We start from the raw sequence: 18,052 nt of genomic DNA, 5'->3' as shown, positions 1-18,052 counted from the left end.
TTACAGTATTTTATAACTGTTATTCTGTCTTCACTCTTCAATCTTGTGCACGATTAAAGATATTATTATATTTATTATATCTTTAATCGTGGTCTTGTGCTAGTTGTGCATGATAAATTAAATATGGTGGTCTTGTGTCAATATCGATAATTATTATTGATAAATTATATATATAATTAGAATTTGGCGTGTAGTTTTTATCAAATCCATCTAGCTTTTTGTTTGTTAAGTCGGATAATTACGGATTCCTGATAAAGCAATCCACTTAATTACCTCCCCCGCCGGATTGAAGAAACGCTGAAATTAGGAACACTAAATTCTAGCGGCTGACCAATCTGCTGAGTTACGGAACACATTGAATATTAATATCATTATCATTATATTATTATTGTTATTATCACCATATAATTTTTAAATAATAACCAACATTAAAATTAATTTATGATAAAATAATGGCGAAAAGTTTCATGTCTCAATGAATAATAATTTTTGTTTAAAATTTAAAAATCCAATCTCATCAAAATTTATACTTGACATGTAGATAAGAAAATCATTGTGCATAATACTATTGTGATTTGCTTAAATAGGAAAATTATATTGCATTTTAATTCTCAAGTCTTAGCAATTAAAATTTAAAATTTTACGTTATCTAGACGAATATAATAACGCTGACCGTCAATCGATATTTATTTTTGTAGACACGCCGATTCCGTAATAATCTATTATCTTAAATCATCTTTTTTAAGATAATATCTTAAAATATAATATTATTGTAACAATAGTATTTTGCGCGCGTACTTATAAATAAACCATCTGTTTTTTTATCACTATATTGGGACTAATCGTTAATTAAAACTGATGTTGAAACGAACGTATCCGCCAATTTGGTTTATACGTCCATTGTTATTATTCAGAAATGGCTGATACGTCCATAAAATGATGCATACATCTAATTTATTTTATACCTGTTAATTAAATTGTCAAAAAGGCGGATACAGCGTTAAGAAAATATGGATACTGCTAAAAAAAATATTTAAATAACCTTGGGATGGTTGTTGCTACCTGTGGCGGCTCGAAGGAGGTAAATTTGAATCACGTGATTCACAGAAATGTTATGGGTGGGTGGGTGTCCTATGGTTGGAAAAGGTAACTTGAAGTATTTTTAAAGGTTTGTAGTTTGCAATTAAATTAGATTTCAATGTTCAGTTGTATATTATTATTGTATGTGTACTCAGTGTAGTCGTACAGTAACAAAAACCCAGGAATTGAACATAAACAATATTCTATTTATTAATTTAAAGAAATTATCGATGAAAGACGTTAGTTATAATAGTAGGTTATTATTATATAAAATAGTTGTTACTAGGATGTTATCTAATATGGGTAATAATATTTATGTCATACGTATATTATACGGGTATTGGGAACGTATGGTTATTTATAAATAGTCTGAATATTTTTATAAATAAAATGATATCTGCTTGATATTTTGATAGTCCACTTCGTGTTCATTGGCGGATCAGAAAATACGAGTGAATGTGTTTGATTCTTATTTAGTTATTTGTTCAATGTCTACCGGCAGGCACTAGGCTAGGCAGCGTGATTTATGAATCGTAATCCGCAGAACTGTACTTGTTAATTCTTTTAAGACTTTAAGTTCATCATTTTACCCACGTTACCCATATTATACTTTTACATTTTAAAATAATATATGCTATGGATGAAACAAAATGTGCGTGTGGTAAGATTAAGACATTAATGAACTTGACAAACTGGAACAGGCATTTAAAGGCTTGTAAATTGAAAAACCTTAAAAAAAGCGCTGGAAAAACGCAAAATATCAAATCTTTTTTTTCATCACATTTAAGTAAGTACCTATTATACTTCTATTTACACAATTTTACTCTGTTTTTAACTGAAATATTGGTAAGTATTACATGTTAAAAATTACAGAAATATTATGAAACCTAATTTACAGGGATTTTCAACATATATTATTTTTTATTGTCTTTATGACTTATTAGTAGGGTAGAGGACTTTTAGCATTTGAATATTTGTTTAACACAGTAGCACAGTCACAAAAATAGCAGAGTATGAAAAAATACCTCTCATGTTTTCACAAAGCTAGTTTTTATTTTGTATATAAATGCATATTTTACTTTTTTATTATAAGGCATATTTTACACTTAAATATGCACTTTTATATTTTTCTATTAAACCAATTAAACTATTAACTTAAATAAATTTTTTCCACAGAGAAATTTTTATATATATTATATTTTTATATATTTGTTATATACTATGGTTTTTGACTGTAAAATAAAGATATTTTAGAAAAAAAAAAAAATTTAAGTGCTTGCATCAAATGTAGAATGTATCTCAATAAATGATTCTACTCAGTGTGCTGGTAAGTAATATTTAAATTGTCGATTAATTTATATTCGTTTATTTTATATTTTTTATGCTTTGTAGCTTTGCAGTTTTGTACTAAATTACTATTGTTTTATTTAAGGAGGATCTACATATATAGAAGTCAACAAATATGCAAATGATCTAGCTTTGATTCCTCAATATGTGTCAAGTTCATTATTAAGTTATCTTGTTGACTTAGGACCTTGTCAGCCATTACCCAATGAATTAATTGGTAATACATTTCCTGTTAAGACAGACTCTATGGGTAGAAGCCGTTCTTTCCACGAATCATATTATTATATTAAAGAAACTGTAAATCAATTACCAACAAAAAGATTATGGCTTTCCTACTCTCCTTCTTCTGACCGAATATATTGTTATTCTTGTAAGTTATTTGGATTTACTAAAGCCAAAAAATCAGTCATGGCCAATGGATCAAATGATTGGACAAACCTCAATAGAAATACAAAAAATCATGAATGCAGCACTGAACATTTGGAATCCGAAATTAGTCGGGGATTGTACCAAAAAAATTATAGAATTGATTTGCATATAATGGAAAATGCAAATAGAAATGTTGCTGAGAATTGAGAAGTTCTTCGTGTCATCATTAAAATTATAATATTTACTTCACGACAGAATATAGTCCTTAGAGGACATGATGAAAACTTAACTTCAAACAATAGAGGTAATTTTTTAGAATTAGTAGAGCTTCTTAGTCATCATAATGCTGTTTTAAAAATACACTTAGATAAATTAAAAAATTAAATAGACTTACTTTTTTATCACAATTAAGTCAAACTAAAATTCTTAAAATTTTGGGAGAATTAGTAAGATGCTCAATTTTAACTAGAATTAAAAAAGCTGGATTGTTATCAGTCATTATTGATACAACCACTGATGTCGCAAATATTAAACAGTTTTCATTTATTATAAGATTTGTTAATATACATGGAGCTATTGAAGAAAGGCTTGTAGCATTAGAGGCTGCAGCTGATGGGACTGGAAAAGGATTGTATGAAAAGTTTTGTGAAATAACAGAGAAACATAACATTGATTGGAAGAAAAACTTATGTGCGCAGGTTTACGATGGTGCTGCTGCAATGCAAGGAACTTATTCAGGGTTACGTACATTTATTCAATGCGAAAACTCAAAGGCAACTTATGTATGGTGCTTTGCATACTTATTCAATTTAGTTGTGGTTGATACCTGTAACTCTTGTAGTGACACAAAAAATTTTTTTGGTCACTTGCAATCAGTGATTGAATTCATGAGGGCTAGAAAAAGAACTGCTGTGTTTATTGAACGTCAACATGATTTATATCCAGATGAACGGATTTGTCGTATTAAAAGTTTTTCAAATACGAGATGGACATCTCATGATCGTGTAATTAATGTTGTATACAAACGATTTAAAGCATTATTAAAATCACTAAATATTATGGAATCATTCAATGATAGAGTAACGTCTTCAAATGCTAGTATATTTAAAAATATTTGTTCAACATTTAGTTTTGTTTTAACATTAATTTTTATGAAAAAAGTTTTTTCGGTCACCACACCACTATCCAACTATTTACAGTCAAAATCACTGGACTTTATTGAGGCATTAAGACTTGTAAATAACGCAAAAGAAAATTTACTATTAATGCGCTCTGACATCATATATGAACAAATTATAAATGAAACCAAACAATTTTGTGAAGAACATGATCTGCCTGAAAAAGACTTTAAAACTATTAGATCGAAAAAACGGAAGAGGCAAATTGATGAAGATGAAAATACAAAAGAAGTAAATTTAAATTCACCATTTGAAAAATATAGAATAAACACATATTTTATGGCTTTGGATAAAATAACAACATCATTTATATCACGATTCAGTGGGGCTCAAAATATTTTAAACGACTTAGCTTTACTGTCACCTGAGCGTCTTATTGAATTTGGAAAAGATCCTGAGCAAGAGTTACCAAACAATTGCTTTAATTATGTTGCAGAATGGATAGATGGTATATCATTAGAAAATTTAAAAAATGAATACAAAGTGTTTAGTACTAGTGTAGTATCTTTGCATGATGGAAATAAATTTCCGGCCAATCTTCACAACACATGCATTATTGTTGTTTCATCAGAATTAAACCCAGAAACCTTACAAACCAGTGAATCGGAAATTGACCATGATGAAAGCGAATCAATATGTTTCAATAATACTATTACTGTATCCAGTATTTTACATGTTTTAACAAGTTTTGATTTAGTATCTGCATTCCCAAACTTATATCTGGCTTACAAGGCATTAGGAACAGTCCAGCATCTTCAGCATCAGCCGAACGAAGCTTTTCTAAGGTATATTAATTTTAAAATATTTATATTAATGTTTATTGCAAATTGTAATAACTGTAAACTATGAGTAAAGATTATTTATGATTGATGACACACTATTTGATTTATATCTAGGTAAAATTAGTAAAAACGAGACTACGCTCAACAATGGGTGAAGAACGACTTGAAAATCTCATTCTTTTAAGTTGTGAAAAGGATATAGATATAAATATTGAAGAAGCTATAAACAGATTTGGTTGTTCTTCGGATTTACTAAAATCACACCTTATGTTTAAATAAATAGTAATTTCATAATTTAGTTGAGTTATTTACTTTATTTTATTATTCCAAATGCCATTATTTAGATAAAAAAAAAAAAATTATATTAAAATTTAGTGATGTAAGTATGACCAAAAATGAATTGTCTTAAAATTTTCAAAAACTAGGTACAGTGCATATAAAATGTATTAATTGAATTTTTGTTATAGAAAAAAATACATTTAGATAATATGTATATTGATTTGTCATGCAGATCCTATAAGTATAATTTGTTTAGGGATCTAGAGAGCTTCCATGATTTACTGTATATACCAATATTATACCAATATTAAATAACCATTACTTTACCACTAACAACTTATCAATTCACTATTTGGAGAGCAGTGAAAAAATTTTAGGGTGGGTGGTGTAAAAATTATTAAATGCGAGTCAAGAAAAAAAAAGTTCAAGCCGCCACTAGTTGCTACTATTAGTTTTCCACAGGCACTTTTCTTTTTCAATTTTATGAATTAATAAATCAATGTCAATCATATTAAAAACGTTAACTTTAACTCTTTAAAAAATAATTGCGAAAAACGGAACCGCGTGTTGTAACCGCTGTAGTGTGTGGCGTATCAATGAAAATAGTATGTTTCAATAGCAAGCGACAAAAACGCAAAACCGTAATACACAGCGGTAGCACGCTATAGTTTGGCGCACTCTATTACATGGAGTGCGTTATCGGTTTCGGTAAATAAATTATTTCCCAGAACTCTAGTAACATTTAAAAATCCTAAACAGATTGGTTCTATACATTTATTTTATTTTTATTCGCTGTATTCTCTCAAACTACTCTCTAAATCATATAAATTGCTATTTTTAAAATTTAAAATTATTGTCGGACTTGGTGTTGTTTTTTCTGTTGCACAGTTGAAACATTGTCGTTTTTCAACGGCGGATGGCACACTTTACAAAAAACTAGTGACTATATAACTCACGTTGCATCTCGCGACCTCGCGTCTATGAGTTTGATATCTGTTACGCCGGTGTCTTCTATGAAAACATTTTGAAGAAGTGTTAACCGCTCTTTATATATATTTGTACAACACAGTTTAGTGGCTATAGCTTTTGACAAAATTTAAGAAAAATATTTGAGTTTATATCTATACAATTTTTATATGAAGCTATATGCCTGTATCTATGTATGCCATTGCAATTAAAACAGAAATTGAATCAAATAGACAAGTATTGTGAATCAGGTAACGTTTTTTTTTCATTGTTATGGGTGTAGTCTTATTTCCGTTGACTAAAAAATTATTTTTGGATGAACGTGTTGGTCTATTTGAAACAATTTTTTCAATTTCTGGTATCGATCCATATATTTTGTTTGTCTTCATTTTTTTTTAGCCTTCGTGCTTTTGACTGGAAATATTATTTCTTCGGATCCTTTTTTACGCAAATTTTCAATTTCATCTAGAGAATTCGTAGATATTTTAGATTCTTCACTTAAACTTGTTCCATCGTCATCTGATAATGTATAATCTGATTTTTGATTACCAATTACAACATTTTCATCGCTCAAAGTACAATTTTTTGTTTTTTTTTATAATTTTTAACAATATCTGTTGAATTTGCCAAATAAATATTTTCACAAGTCATATTTAGTCTAATTGTGGTGTTATATCATTGTACTGTAAAATTATATTTATAGGTTTGTAGAATATAATAAACAGAATTACAAAAACAATTTTATCTAAATACTTTGAAAATACTATTAAGTACTTGTACGGGCCGGGAACGTATAATATTAATACGCACGCCCGGTTACCTAACTTTATCGTGCGTTGCACTCACACACCGACCGACAAACGTGTATATGTGTGGATAGCACTTAACAGGAGTTGGACAGGGTCACCGAGCAAAACCTGTGAGTGCTTGTATGTGGGTGGTGTGTGTATACTTAAAATTAATGATAAAAGGGTAATTCAATAATAAATGATGGCAACTCAAATGTAAATAATAAAAAATATGTTGTATAATAGTAGTAATAAATACGGCCCTTTTGGCCCAACAGGTAAAAATGTAAATAATATAATAAGTTGCCGGTTCGGCACAACCACTAATAAGTATAATTAAAATAGTAATGTAAAAAATGATAATAATTGGCTATTAGAGCTGTATATAAAATGTATAAAATGCTAGCCCTTCTGACATAACAATAAAAGGATATATATAATAATATAAAATAATAGGTGGCCCTTCTGGCCTAACAATCAAATATAATATTATATGCAGCTAGTTGAGTTGTAAATTCGTATGTAATTGTTTAAATAAAATATTAATGTACAGAAATATAGCCCCTTTAGCTCAATATAAATTATAACAAGTGCAATGCCAATAATAATAAATTAAATAATAATCAAAAACTCACAAATTTGTCGGTGCGCTGCTGGCCAATCGCTACTTATACAGCTATAATAATTACACACACACAAATAATAAAATAAATAATATAATGCGGCGATTAGCGCCTGTAAAATATAATGAAAATGCGGCGATTTGTGCAGGCACAATATAATGAAAAATGCGGCGATTTGTGCAGGCACAATAATAAAAATATATAAGATAAAAGGTGGCGATTCGCACCCACGACGATAAATATAAAATAAGTTGCGATTAGCGCCACGGCAGAATATATAAATTAAGTGGCGATTTGCGCCCACAACAATAATTTTGGTCCGCGTAACAATAATGACTACGATCGAGACTGGTGAAAATTACGGCGACCGTGCTAATCTGTGCGCACCGGCGAGCCGGTACGGCGGCAGATAACACGCCGATATGTATATTTCACGTAATGCAATATTATATAATTTACAAGACAATAATAATTATAATAAACAAACAAAAATAAATATAAAATAGTGGCTGGTGCGCGTGAGTGTGTGTAACAGGTCGGTCGGTGATGACCGCGAATCGGCTTATTTATATTTGTATATTATAATTAATTGACTAACGGCGGCAACGATGGCGCAAACAGTACCTATAGGTACAAAAAATTACAAATAGTTACAAAAAATAACAGATACTTTATATTCACACTCAGTTTACCTCAAAAGTAAAAAAATATTCAATAAAAAAATCGTTATAATAAAATAATATAAAATATTCGAATAGATATCGAAAAAATTTTAAATTTTAAAACCCTGATACCTATTTCCAATTATGGCTAAGTAAATTTTCTGGTGTTTTATTTTTTAGATATTCTTCGTGTTGTTTACTCACAAATTCGATTTTCTTTTGTTCTTCCTTTGATTTTGGCTTGATTTTTCCTTTGAAAATGGTTGATAATTTAGTGACGGTTTCTGCCTGAGTTTCCATAAGCGTACTTATAACAACAGATGTCGGAGGATGAGCACTAATAAACTGGGCGTTGAATGTTCTATGGAAACTTTCAGCCCCGTTTGTAGTTCTGAAAATGTATGAATATAGTAAACAATATTTTTTTATACTTATTAGTATAAATATATACCTAGGATTAAGTGATGGCGTTTCAGCCCATAAAATAGGTGGAAATAAACAACCAGGTTCAACATACGTCTCCAAAACATAGTCAGAAAATAGTTGTCCATCTGCAATATTTGGACACGTACTTATAAGCTCTACAAAAGCATCCTCCACGTCATCTGAAGCGATGAAAGAGAGTCCAAAAATGATTTAAGCCATAATTGTAAATCGTTCTTTAGATCGTTATTTGCCATTCTTAGCTTTGTATTACCATTAATCTGAAAATTGATTTTGATTAATTATTTCTAAAAATATTCATATTAATTCAACTTACTTTGCGCCACCAAGCTTGTCCTAAGTGAAAACGGCATGTTTTAATTTTGACAACTGGAAAAACTTCTTTTGTTGCTTAAATAGCACCAATTTCAAAATCAATGTGTAATATTTCAATTTTAAAAACTAGTGATTGCTTTTCACATATATTAAATAAATATTTCCATACAAATGTATGTGTTTTTAAATTTATCCTTTAAAAAAAAGTATACCAAAGGTATGTAAACACCGTTTTTATAGCCATGAATGGTGTATAATTGCAAAAAAAATTTTGGAGCATAGTTGAATGTTCCGTCCGTAAATATATCTGTGCAACTTGTCAAACATTGAAGATTCTCTTCAGTTGTTAAGCAAATAAAAGTGCAATCATTGGGTAAATGTATAAATTTTTTCCCTCTAAACATTAAAAAATCTTAATTTTGTAATTCGTTCAGTTGCGTAATGGCATCTTCTAAAGATGAAGGGTAAAGAGGAAAGTTTTTTCTTCGTTGAATATACATAGCCTTTCTAACTGATTTTATATCATTATATTCTAACTCGGTACTCACGCTATTCATAAGTTGACATCTAATTATTTTTATTGGCCGGGTAGCTATGGAACTTATAGCTTTACGTTTACAGTTTTCTCTTAAAACTTGCCTTTCAATTGTTTGAGAAGAAACTACAAGGTGGTTATGCTAACCTTGTGGTCATTTTTTTTTGGTACCAAACGGATTTATTTTTGTGTACGTTAGTCCCGTGGTTTATTCACGTCTCAAGCTGACTACAATAACGGTCATTAAATTATTTAAATATTATTTGTGCTGTGCCTTCCCGTTTGCGAGTCCCAATTGTAAAGGACTTATACGTGTCCCCTACTTGCCGTCAACCAGGAAGCTGCTGCCAACCAGGTCGTCTTTTCTTTATTATTTATATATATTGTTTTGTATTAGATTTATTTCATTATTACTAATGTCATCGCAAGCTGTAACTGGACACCCATATAAAAGTTAGGTTAGGTTAGAAAAAAATTTAGTGTTCCTTATAGTGATTAAAGATTAAACCGTGTAGCCAAAAAAATGTAGCCAAGGACCTAAATACTTAATAGTTCTTTAAAATAATATAACTTGTTATTTTGAGCTATATACATTTAAAAATTACAAAAATCGAAATTTGAATATAAAACAAAAAAAAAATACAAAAATGGAGGGAAGCATACTTAAAAAATTACCTTATATATAGTATACTTATATGAAACGTGTTGTGGCGGGTAGTGCGGTGCGATAAACTATTAACATACGTTAATTTTATACAAAATCCTTCTGTTTTTATATAATAAATAATAATGCTCCTATAGTCTAAATTTTTTTCATTTTGATGAGACATATAATAAATTGTAACCATAATAATATTTAGAAAAAAGTTCCAAATAGTTCAGCCATAGGCCTATTGTTATAAATTAAATTTGGGCCCTAAGGTTTTTAAAACCCCTAGCACCCCCGGTAGTTGCGGCACTGCATATACGGCTAAACAGTATAACATATACAACATACGAAAACACTAATAACTAGGGTGTGGATTTATATGTATTATAAATTTAAAAATGTTTACACATATATGTATTTATTTTTATCCAAAAATGCAATTAAAAATAAAAAATATGTAAAAAAAAAAAATGTTTTTATTCTAAAAAAAAAATTATAAAATAAGTGTATAGGTACGTAATTATAAATTATACAACACTACATTAGATTATTATTTTATTAACATTAATTATAAATATATTCAAATTAAGTAGTTATTCATTGGAGTTATGACATTCTTTACAAAATATTGATTAACACTCCTCAGAAAATTAGATTTTCTGGAAAATAGGTGTTGCAAATTTCAAAATTAACGTTGCAAATTATTGCATATCAGTTGTAATATTGGTGCCAATTTTAAGTCAATATAGCTTAAAGTGGGGATAGAGAATATATACCGTAGTTAAAAGACACAAATCATAACTTACAAACACTAACGCTTGATAATTGATTGGACTCGACACTCCAGAAAACCAATTAAACTTGAAAATATAAACAAATTTTCAACTACTTGCAAATTATTTGCGAAATTTTGGGATTATATCCTTATTTTCGATCTTATTTTTTTTATACTAGGCAGAAATGTTTATACTGGGCATAATGTCATAATTGATGAATCGATTATGTATTATTCGTTAAAAATAATCTATTAAATTTATATTAATTAAGCTATGCATAGCTATAATTTTAATTGTTTTTAGATTTGTTATAAAGTACCAAAACTTCGGGAAGGAGCTATTCCTACAATTAGTATTACAACAGAGCAAAATGTATTTATTTTTATTAACTTCAGAAATGGTACTGTATTAAGTGTTATTTACTAAGAAACATATAATATGTAAATGTGAATGAAACTTGTTAATTAAATAGCTAGATGGTATGAAGGTGATTATATAGATTATATAGATAATTATAGAAAGAAGTGATCAATCAATGTTTATCAATTCTAATTGTAGACATTGTAGTAGCTCAATCATAGTGATGTCTGATAGTTGTACCATTTCAAGAAAAAGAAAGGTATACTTAACATATTATTAATAAACATATTAAAACAAAACTATTAATAATTATTCTAATTTTATTTGTTTGTACATAATTCAGATTATAGATTCTGTTTGACCAGTTGACCTTAGATCATGTTATCACATTTCGTCATCTAACCAGTATTATCTTAAATTATGTATAATTTCAGTGGTATAATAGTACAGAACAATAGTTAAGTGAAGTAAAGAGTGATAGAGCGATATTTTAATTCTTAAATTTATTATAACTATAAGAGATAGGATATAAATCACAAGTAAGTTTAAAACTTTCTTACAAACTTTGACATAACTTTTGTTATTTTTATTTGTTGCATTAAATTTGATATTCATTAACAAATTTACCTGGAATAAAATTTTAATAACTGAGTATTTCAGATTTTGAGAATGGTTTATTCATATTTGTTTCATAAGGTATAACAATAATAATAAAAATTTTAACATTATTTTTAAAAGTATTATGTTTGAAGATTTAACAAGTTATTATTACCATTTATTACCTATTATTTTAACATGTCACTGAAAGATGTAAGTATTATTTCATAAAATCGAATACTTATGAATTTATGATGTATTTAATTCTTTTGTTCTATTTATTTAATTTTCTGGTTTTTTAAAACCAAAATATAATGCAAAAATGTTAAAAATTGATCACCTGCGATAAGATAATTCACTCATTTGATTACATTTAAATATTATTATATATCTATAGCCTATAATCTAACCTATAATATTATAATCTTGTCGTTCTCACGCTGGTGCCAAGTTCGTTTTTTCTATATCAAACGGTTTGTACCTAATGGATGTACCTGATATTTTATCAAATATAAAATTGTATGTTCCTTAGGTTCCTTCTACTGTTCTAGAAATAGCAGAAACCATACATTTTTCTAATATTCTATATTCTACACATTTTTAATTTAATTTCTTATAAATACAATTAAACCAATTTGAAGAATGACATTTTAAATACACGAACAAGGATTATTTATTTGATAAAATTGTAATATACTCAATTGATTTTATTTTTTAAGCTATTTAATTTATAAAGTACTTAACAAATTACATAATCAATTAAACATAAATATTATTTCCTTAATAAAACATATTTACAATAATAATTACACAAATCAAAAAAAATATTCATTACATATTATAAAATTTAATCTGGATTCCGGAGATAAATACTTAATATTTCATAAAAATTATATAACACATAGTATATTATTTACAATTAAAAACAATACAATAACATAATGTAGTCCATAACATAAAAATTGGTCTATCACACCAGTAAAATTCCATGAATGGTAACCATGAGTTCTTAGAATAAATTAATTACCCTGCATATTTCGACTTTGAGTTTAAAAGTGTAAAATTCCTGGAACATCTGGAACGAGTTCAATAGAGAAGGTGAAATAAAATACAATGTTAATGTTGAATATAAGCATATTGGTCTACATGATTTTTAATTAATATTTATATTAAACAATTTTGTTTTAAGTGTAAAAATATTTTTTATATTAATTGATTTTAAATAAATAAATAAATAAACTAAGTACTAATCTAATACAATAACTAAATTCAAAGTTAATATCACAGCAGAAAGAATAATTATGCATCTCAAATATTCAAATCTTTTTTTCACAACAGTTTCCCACATATTTTTTATTACATTGAGATTGAAAATTTTTGTACCCTGCAAATAAGACGCAATAGTTACAAAACTATATATATGTTTTACCAAGCACAGAATCCCCCAAAAATAGTTATAAGTTATAAGTTGTTATTTACAAGTTAACTACATTTAAATAGTATAATTGGCATATTTGACTAACATTTAAAAATGCTTATAATTTAATGATAATTCTATAATCTTTTGGGGGCTGTCTATCAAAAGACAAATTGTGCATTTCCTCACTCGTTTATTTGTTTCTGTTTCTAATCTCATTATCTACTTTATTATTGGGAAAAGTGCTTAGGGAAAATGCAGGGTAGGCCATGGCATTCTTTTGCGGCCTGTAAAGCAGTTTTTTTGTTCTTTACTACTTGTTAGTGCGGTATTTTATAAACTTTGTTATAAACAGAAATCAGTTAAGAAATTTTGTCAGTTAAGCCTAATTTTTTTTTAAATTCTTATTACAGCTATAGGAAGGTTTTTATAAAAATTAATGATATGAAAACACAACATACCATGACGAATATAAAGGAAAGTGAATTAAAATTTCCTGTTTTCTTTGCTGTACTGTCTCCACAATTTGAAAATTGGTCTGTGATACTGGCACCATCCCATGATTAGTAACCATGAGTTCTCAGAATAAACTTATTATCCTGCATGTGTTGACTTCATAACATTTAGAAGTATGAAATACCTAGAATATCTGGAACAAGTTTAATAAAGAAATTGAATCATAATAATATGTATTTGAATAAATTAATTCCATATTCAAAAAGCATGCTAATTATTCTTACTGTTATGATGACCATTGACCAAAAATTTGATTTGTGAAAGTGACGGGCTAGTTTTTCTAGTTAATATCGTTAGTGGAAGATGCTTTTATCTAAATGTTATGTAATAAACAATTACATGGAACTAATAACAGCATATATTCCAAACACTATATATGCTTATGACACATCTTTTATTTTAACTTCACTGAAAGCAAACTTATTCCTCTGTTCAACATTGGACAAAATAAACTGATATATTTTAATCAAAAACAGCTTTTCTTATTAATTTAAAAAACAATAATCATTGGATCCTATTATGCGTAGCGTTTTATTTGATTGTAATTTAGAATGGTATTTTACAGTATGTTTGATATCTCTTGTCAAAAGAATGGTTTTAACTTATAATAATTGCATGTACCAAAACTGAATATTTACTGGAGTACAACTATATAGTATCATACTCAACATTTCCAAAAAAATACATTAATCATTTAGAGTATGAAGACAATTTTAAGTATATTAACTGTCAGTAAACATCATTGGATATAAACATTGATTTTTAAAACATAGATTTTTTTTTATCACGAGTTAATAACATTCATAATGAACGAATCAATATCTTTTGCATCAACATCTACATCCACTAACCTTTTCACTGTTAGCTCATATGCAATCAATTGCCTAAATGATTTCATGTTTTTTTGAGTGAAGTTGAACACAGCCCCTCTTGCTAAATATTCAGCAAAGGTACATACAAAAACTCCACAATCATGGCCATTCTCTTGATGAGGGATATTTTCTACAGTAACTAGTCTCCAATCTTTTGCACATAATGATGATCCTGTTTGGTCTAAATACTTATTATTCAAATAGTTGAATATAATATGTTGAGCTTCAAAATTATGCCCTCCAAGACTATCATAATATTGAATTTCTTTTGTCTCAAAGTTTACACACACCAAGACCCAGTGACTACTAATTTGTATATGTATAGGAATCATAAGTTTTTTCTTCGATAGTAAATCATATTTTCGAGCCCATCGTCTAACAAAATCATATCCTCTTACACTAAGATTACAATAAAAGAATGTGTTAAATACATATACATGTGGATAACGTTCATTAATTAGATCCACATAATCATTTATGACTTTGTCATTTAGATAAAATTGTGTACTTGAAAAACCTTTGCTGTTAGCCATATTTTATAAGTATTATGTATTTGTCCACAAACTAAAATTATAAAAATGAATTAATACATAATTTAATTTAATATACTTGTTATAACTAAACACATTACTAACATTAAAAAATAATAAAGTGTTAAATTTAAATTGTTTAAAATAAAAATAATATACAATATATCATAGATTTATACAGTATTCATACAGAAATATAATTATTTTACAGTCATTGCCAGATAAATTGAGATGGTGGCGGCGGCGCAATAATGAAAAACCAGGGGTTCTCCGTATTTAAATATTATTACCAAAAATATATCAACATTAGTTGTAATACATTTTAAAATTAATATTACTTTATGAATTTAAAATCAAATATTCTGATAATAATTAATTATTATTTTACTTTATAATAAAAAATAAAAATTGCATTAATTAATAATAATAATAATAAAAATAAAATAATAATAACCCACCGTGACTAGTTTGGCCTACACTTACTGAGAAGCGCTGCTGCTGCCTTTTTAATTTATCTAGCAACGACTGTAAATTATTAAAATAATATTATTAACTATTTTATCAATAATACAAGATGAAAAATAGTAATAGATAATATTATTTTCCATCTCAAATGTATTGTTTATTGTACAATAAAACTATTGTGTTACCTAACATTATTTTTATTACATTATATTCATTTTTAATTTTAAAACAAGGGCGTTATTGATAATAACAGTTAACAATTTTTTATACCATATTAGGCTCATTTACTAAAATAGAAAAAAATTTTTGAACCTTTCTACCTTTGAGTTAGGCAATTGATACTTGAAAAATGTATAAGATTTTATTTTAAAAAAAAATGTAATACAAGTAAGAATGTAAAACTTGGATAGATTTAACATGACTATTACAGTATTACACCACCACATTTTGAACAAATATATATCAAATTCTTAATACAATAGCTCTCATTTACCAGAAAAAAATCTGATTTAGTATTTCAGTATCTCTATTTTAATTTTAAAATGAGTTACGAATATGTAAAATATTAAATGCTTAAAACTGACTTCAGAACTGAAATAGAACTGAATTCTATAGTTTTACTGTTGTATTGTAAAAAAGTATAATACTGCATACAATAATAATTAATATATTTATATATTATACATTATAATATAAAACTTAAAATTAAAACAAAAAATTTAAAAATAATTGATCATGTTTCCTAAATTATAAAATTAAACTGAAAATTTTTAATTATCTATTTTTTTTTTTACATTTTTAAGTTTATTGGTACATAATATATAAGTACATATTTTAATGTTTTTTGTGCTTTAGGTCCCGAATACTAGTTATAACCTATTTTTTCTTCAATATTAAATATCAATGCTATTTCAAATTACAAGAGTAAATCTGTAAAGCATTATCTTCAGAAAAAAAAATATGTGCCTTTAACTTGGCAATATAGCATAGACTAAAATAGTAAAATCAATGAAATACTTTAAAACCTATAAGGCTATGAATTAATGATAAATACATGAGTAAAAGAATTTATCTACAAACAATAAAATAATAATTTTTTGTTTTTGAGCATTTATCGTTTTAGATTACGAGGCTATTTATTGCTTTCTTTTCTATTCGCACCTGAATTACCTCAAATAGTTTATAACCAATTATCTATGATGTTGTTCCAACTGCAAGTATACATTATTTACTATGTTTACTGGATTCATGTTTGACGTACTTGAACACATTATTCAATTTTTATTGTTGGTTTAGAAACTGATAAGACATACATTGACTTGATACAAATTTATAATAATTGTCCTAGTATCGAAGAAAAGTAAGTAGAAACATGTACATCTATTATTTGATAATAAATATATTTTCTATACTATAATGATCTATTTGAATAAAAACTTTGTTGACGTTGTTTATACCACATCACAAACATAAATAACTTAAAAACTCGAGTTATGAGAGACTGTGCACATCGACTTTTTAAAATCTCAGTTCAATTTATAATTACAGTCATATCATACTATATAATCTCAGACTGAAGATCATAGACCTTAAAACGATTCTAATTTGTTTCGTGGTACTTACTTAAAAAGATAGGTACGTTCTATGATCGTCGTACGCCGTTATCTATGTCTCTACCCGTTGGTTTTTCAATATGCAACAAAATCTAACATATATATTCTAATAAGCGTAATTTATATATGTAAAATAATAGCGATCTTTTTTATTACAAACTAGTCGTATTATCGTAAAAATGTATAATCATTAAGACGTAAAAAGAGACTGGTGTAATAGAATGACAAAAGTCTGTTCTATCGTCGAATTTTTAGCGAAATAGCGACAAGTAAACAAGTTAATAACTAATCGTTATCATGGTTATAGATCGTTTAGTTACTGTCACCGAATATGATGGTAATACATAAACTCTCTTATGGAGGCAATTCTTAAATCCGTGATTAAAGCTACTGAATTGTATTACCGAATTGGTACTGTTATTTATTAATGTCACCGTATTTCGTTTGGACCATTTTAAAATATTTTTGTTATTCACCAAATTAAATAATGTCGTTTCTGTGAAAAAAAATTTATGATGGGAGAGCGGTTACCTTCATCATTCGATTTTGTCAGAATGTGAAATTTTAAAAGAATAGAAAAAAAACAACATCCGTATAATACATCCTTATTTATATTAATTCTACGCGCCCAACTCGGCGAATGGTGCAGACTATTGACAGACTAAACTGCTAAAAAATGTGTAATAACTAATTGGTCTCTATTGTCGTCGTGGTCGGTCCGAATCGTATATAGACAATATAGTTATAGTAATATTAATAACAGACAAAAATTCAACAAATTATATAGCTGTGTTTTAATGGTTGGATGTTTATAATTTTGCATTTTTTTTCATGTTGTCCAATAACTTTCATTTTTATATAGAAATGTGTTTCATGATATCTATATTCA

At 27.4% G+C, this 18,052-nt stretch overlaps 1 protein-coding gene and 1 pseudogene across 2 annotated transcripts; both read right to left on the bottom strand.

Moving 5' to 3' along the window:
- Window positions 1–8,206: 8,206 nt before the first annotated feature.
- On the bottom strand, window positions 8,207–8,754 carry LOC113557581 (annotated as a pseudogene).
- Window positions 8,755–12,607: 3,853 nt separating this feature from the next.
- On the bottom strand, window positions 12,608–17,420 carry LOC113556850 (sentrin-specific protease 1-like). 2 transcript variants are annotated; one of them, XM_026962038.1, is made up of 4 exons: window positions 17,174–17,420; window positions 13,908–15,119; window positions 13,629–13,816; window positions 12,608–12,825 (listed from the first exon to the last, which is right to left on the bottom strand). In XM_026962038.1, the coding sequence occupies exon 2, from the start codon at window positions 15,086–15,088 to the stop codon at window positions 14,468–14,470; it is 621 nt and encodes a 206-aa protein (XP_026817839.1). In that variant the 5' UTR covers window positions 15,089–15,119; window positions 17,174–17,420; the 3' UTR covers window positions 12,608–12,825; window positions 13,629–13,816; window positions 13,908–14,467. The 2 variants fall into 2 exon arrangements, with proteins under 2 accessions (XP_026817839.1, XP_026817840.1); XM_026962039.1 differs by lacking the exon at window positions 12,608–12,825 and adding an exon at window positions 12,865–13,134.
- Between the last annotated feature and the right edge of the window lie 632 nt (window positions 17,421–18,052).

This window comes from Rhopalosiphum maidis, chromosome 3, assembly GCF_003676215.2.
Source record: "Rhopalosiphum maidis isolate BTI-1 chromosome 3, ASM367621v3, whole genome shotgun sequence".
In the NCBI taxonomy this organism is placed as follows: Eukaryota; Metazoa; Arthropoda; class Insecta; order Hemiptera; family Aphididae; genus Rhopalosiphum; species Rhopalosiphum maidis.
This window is presented reverse-complemented; position numbering and strand designations above follow the sequence as displayed.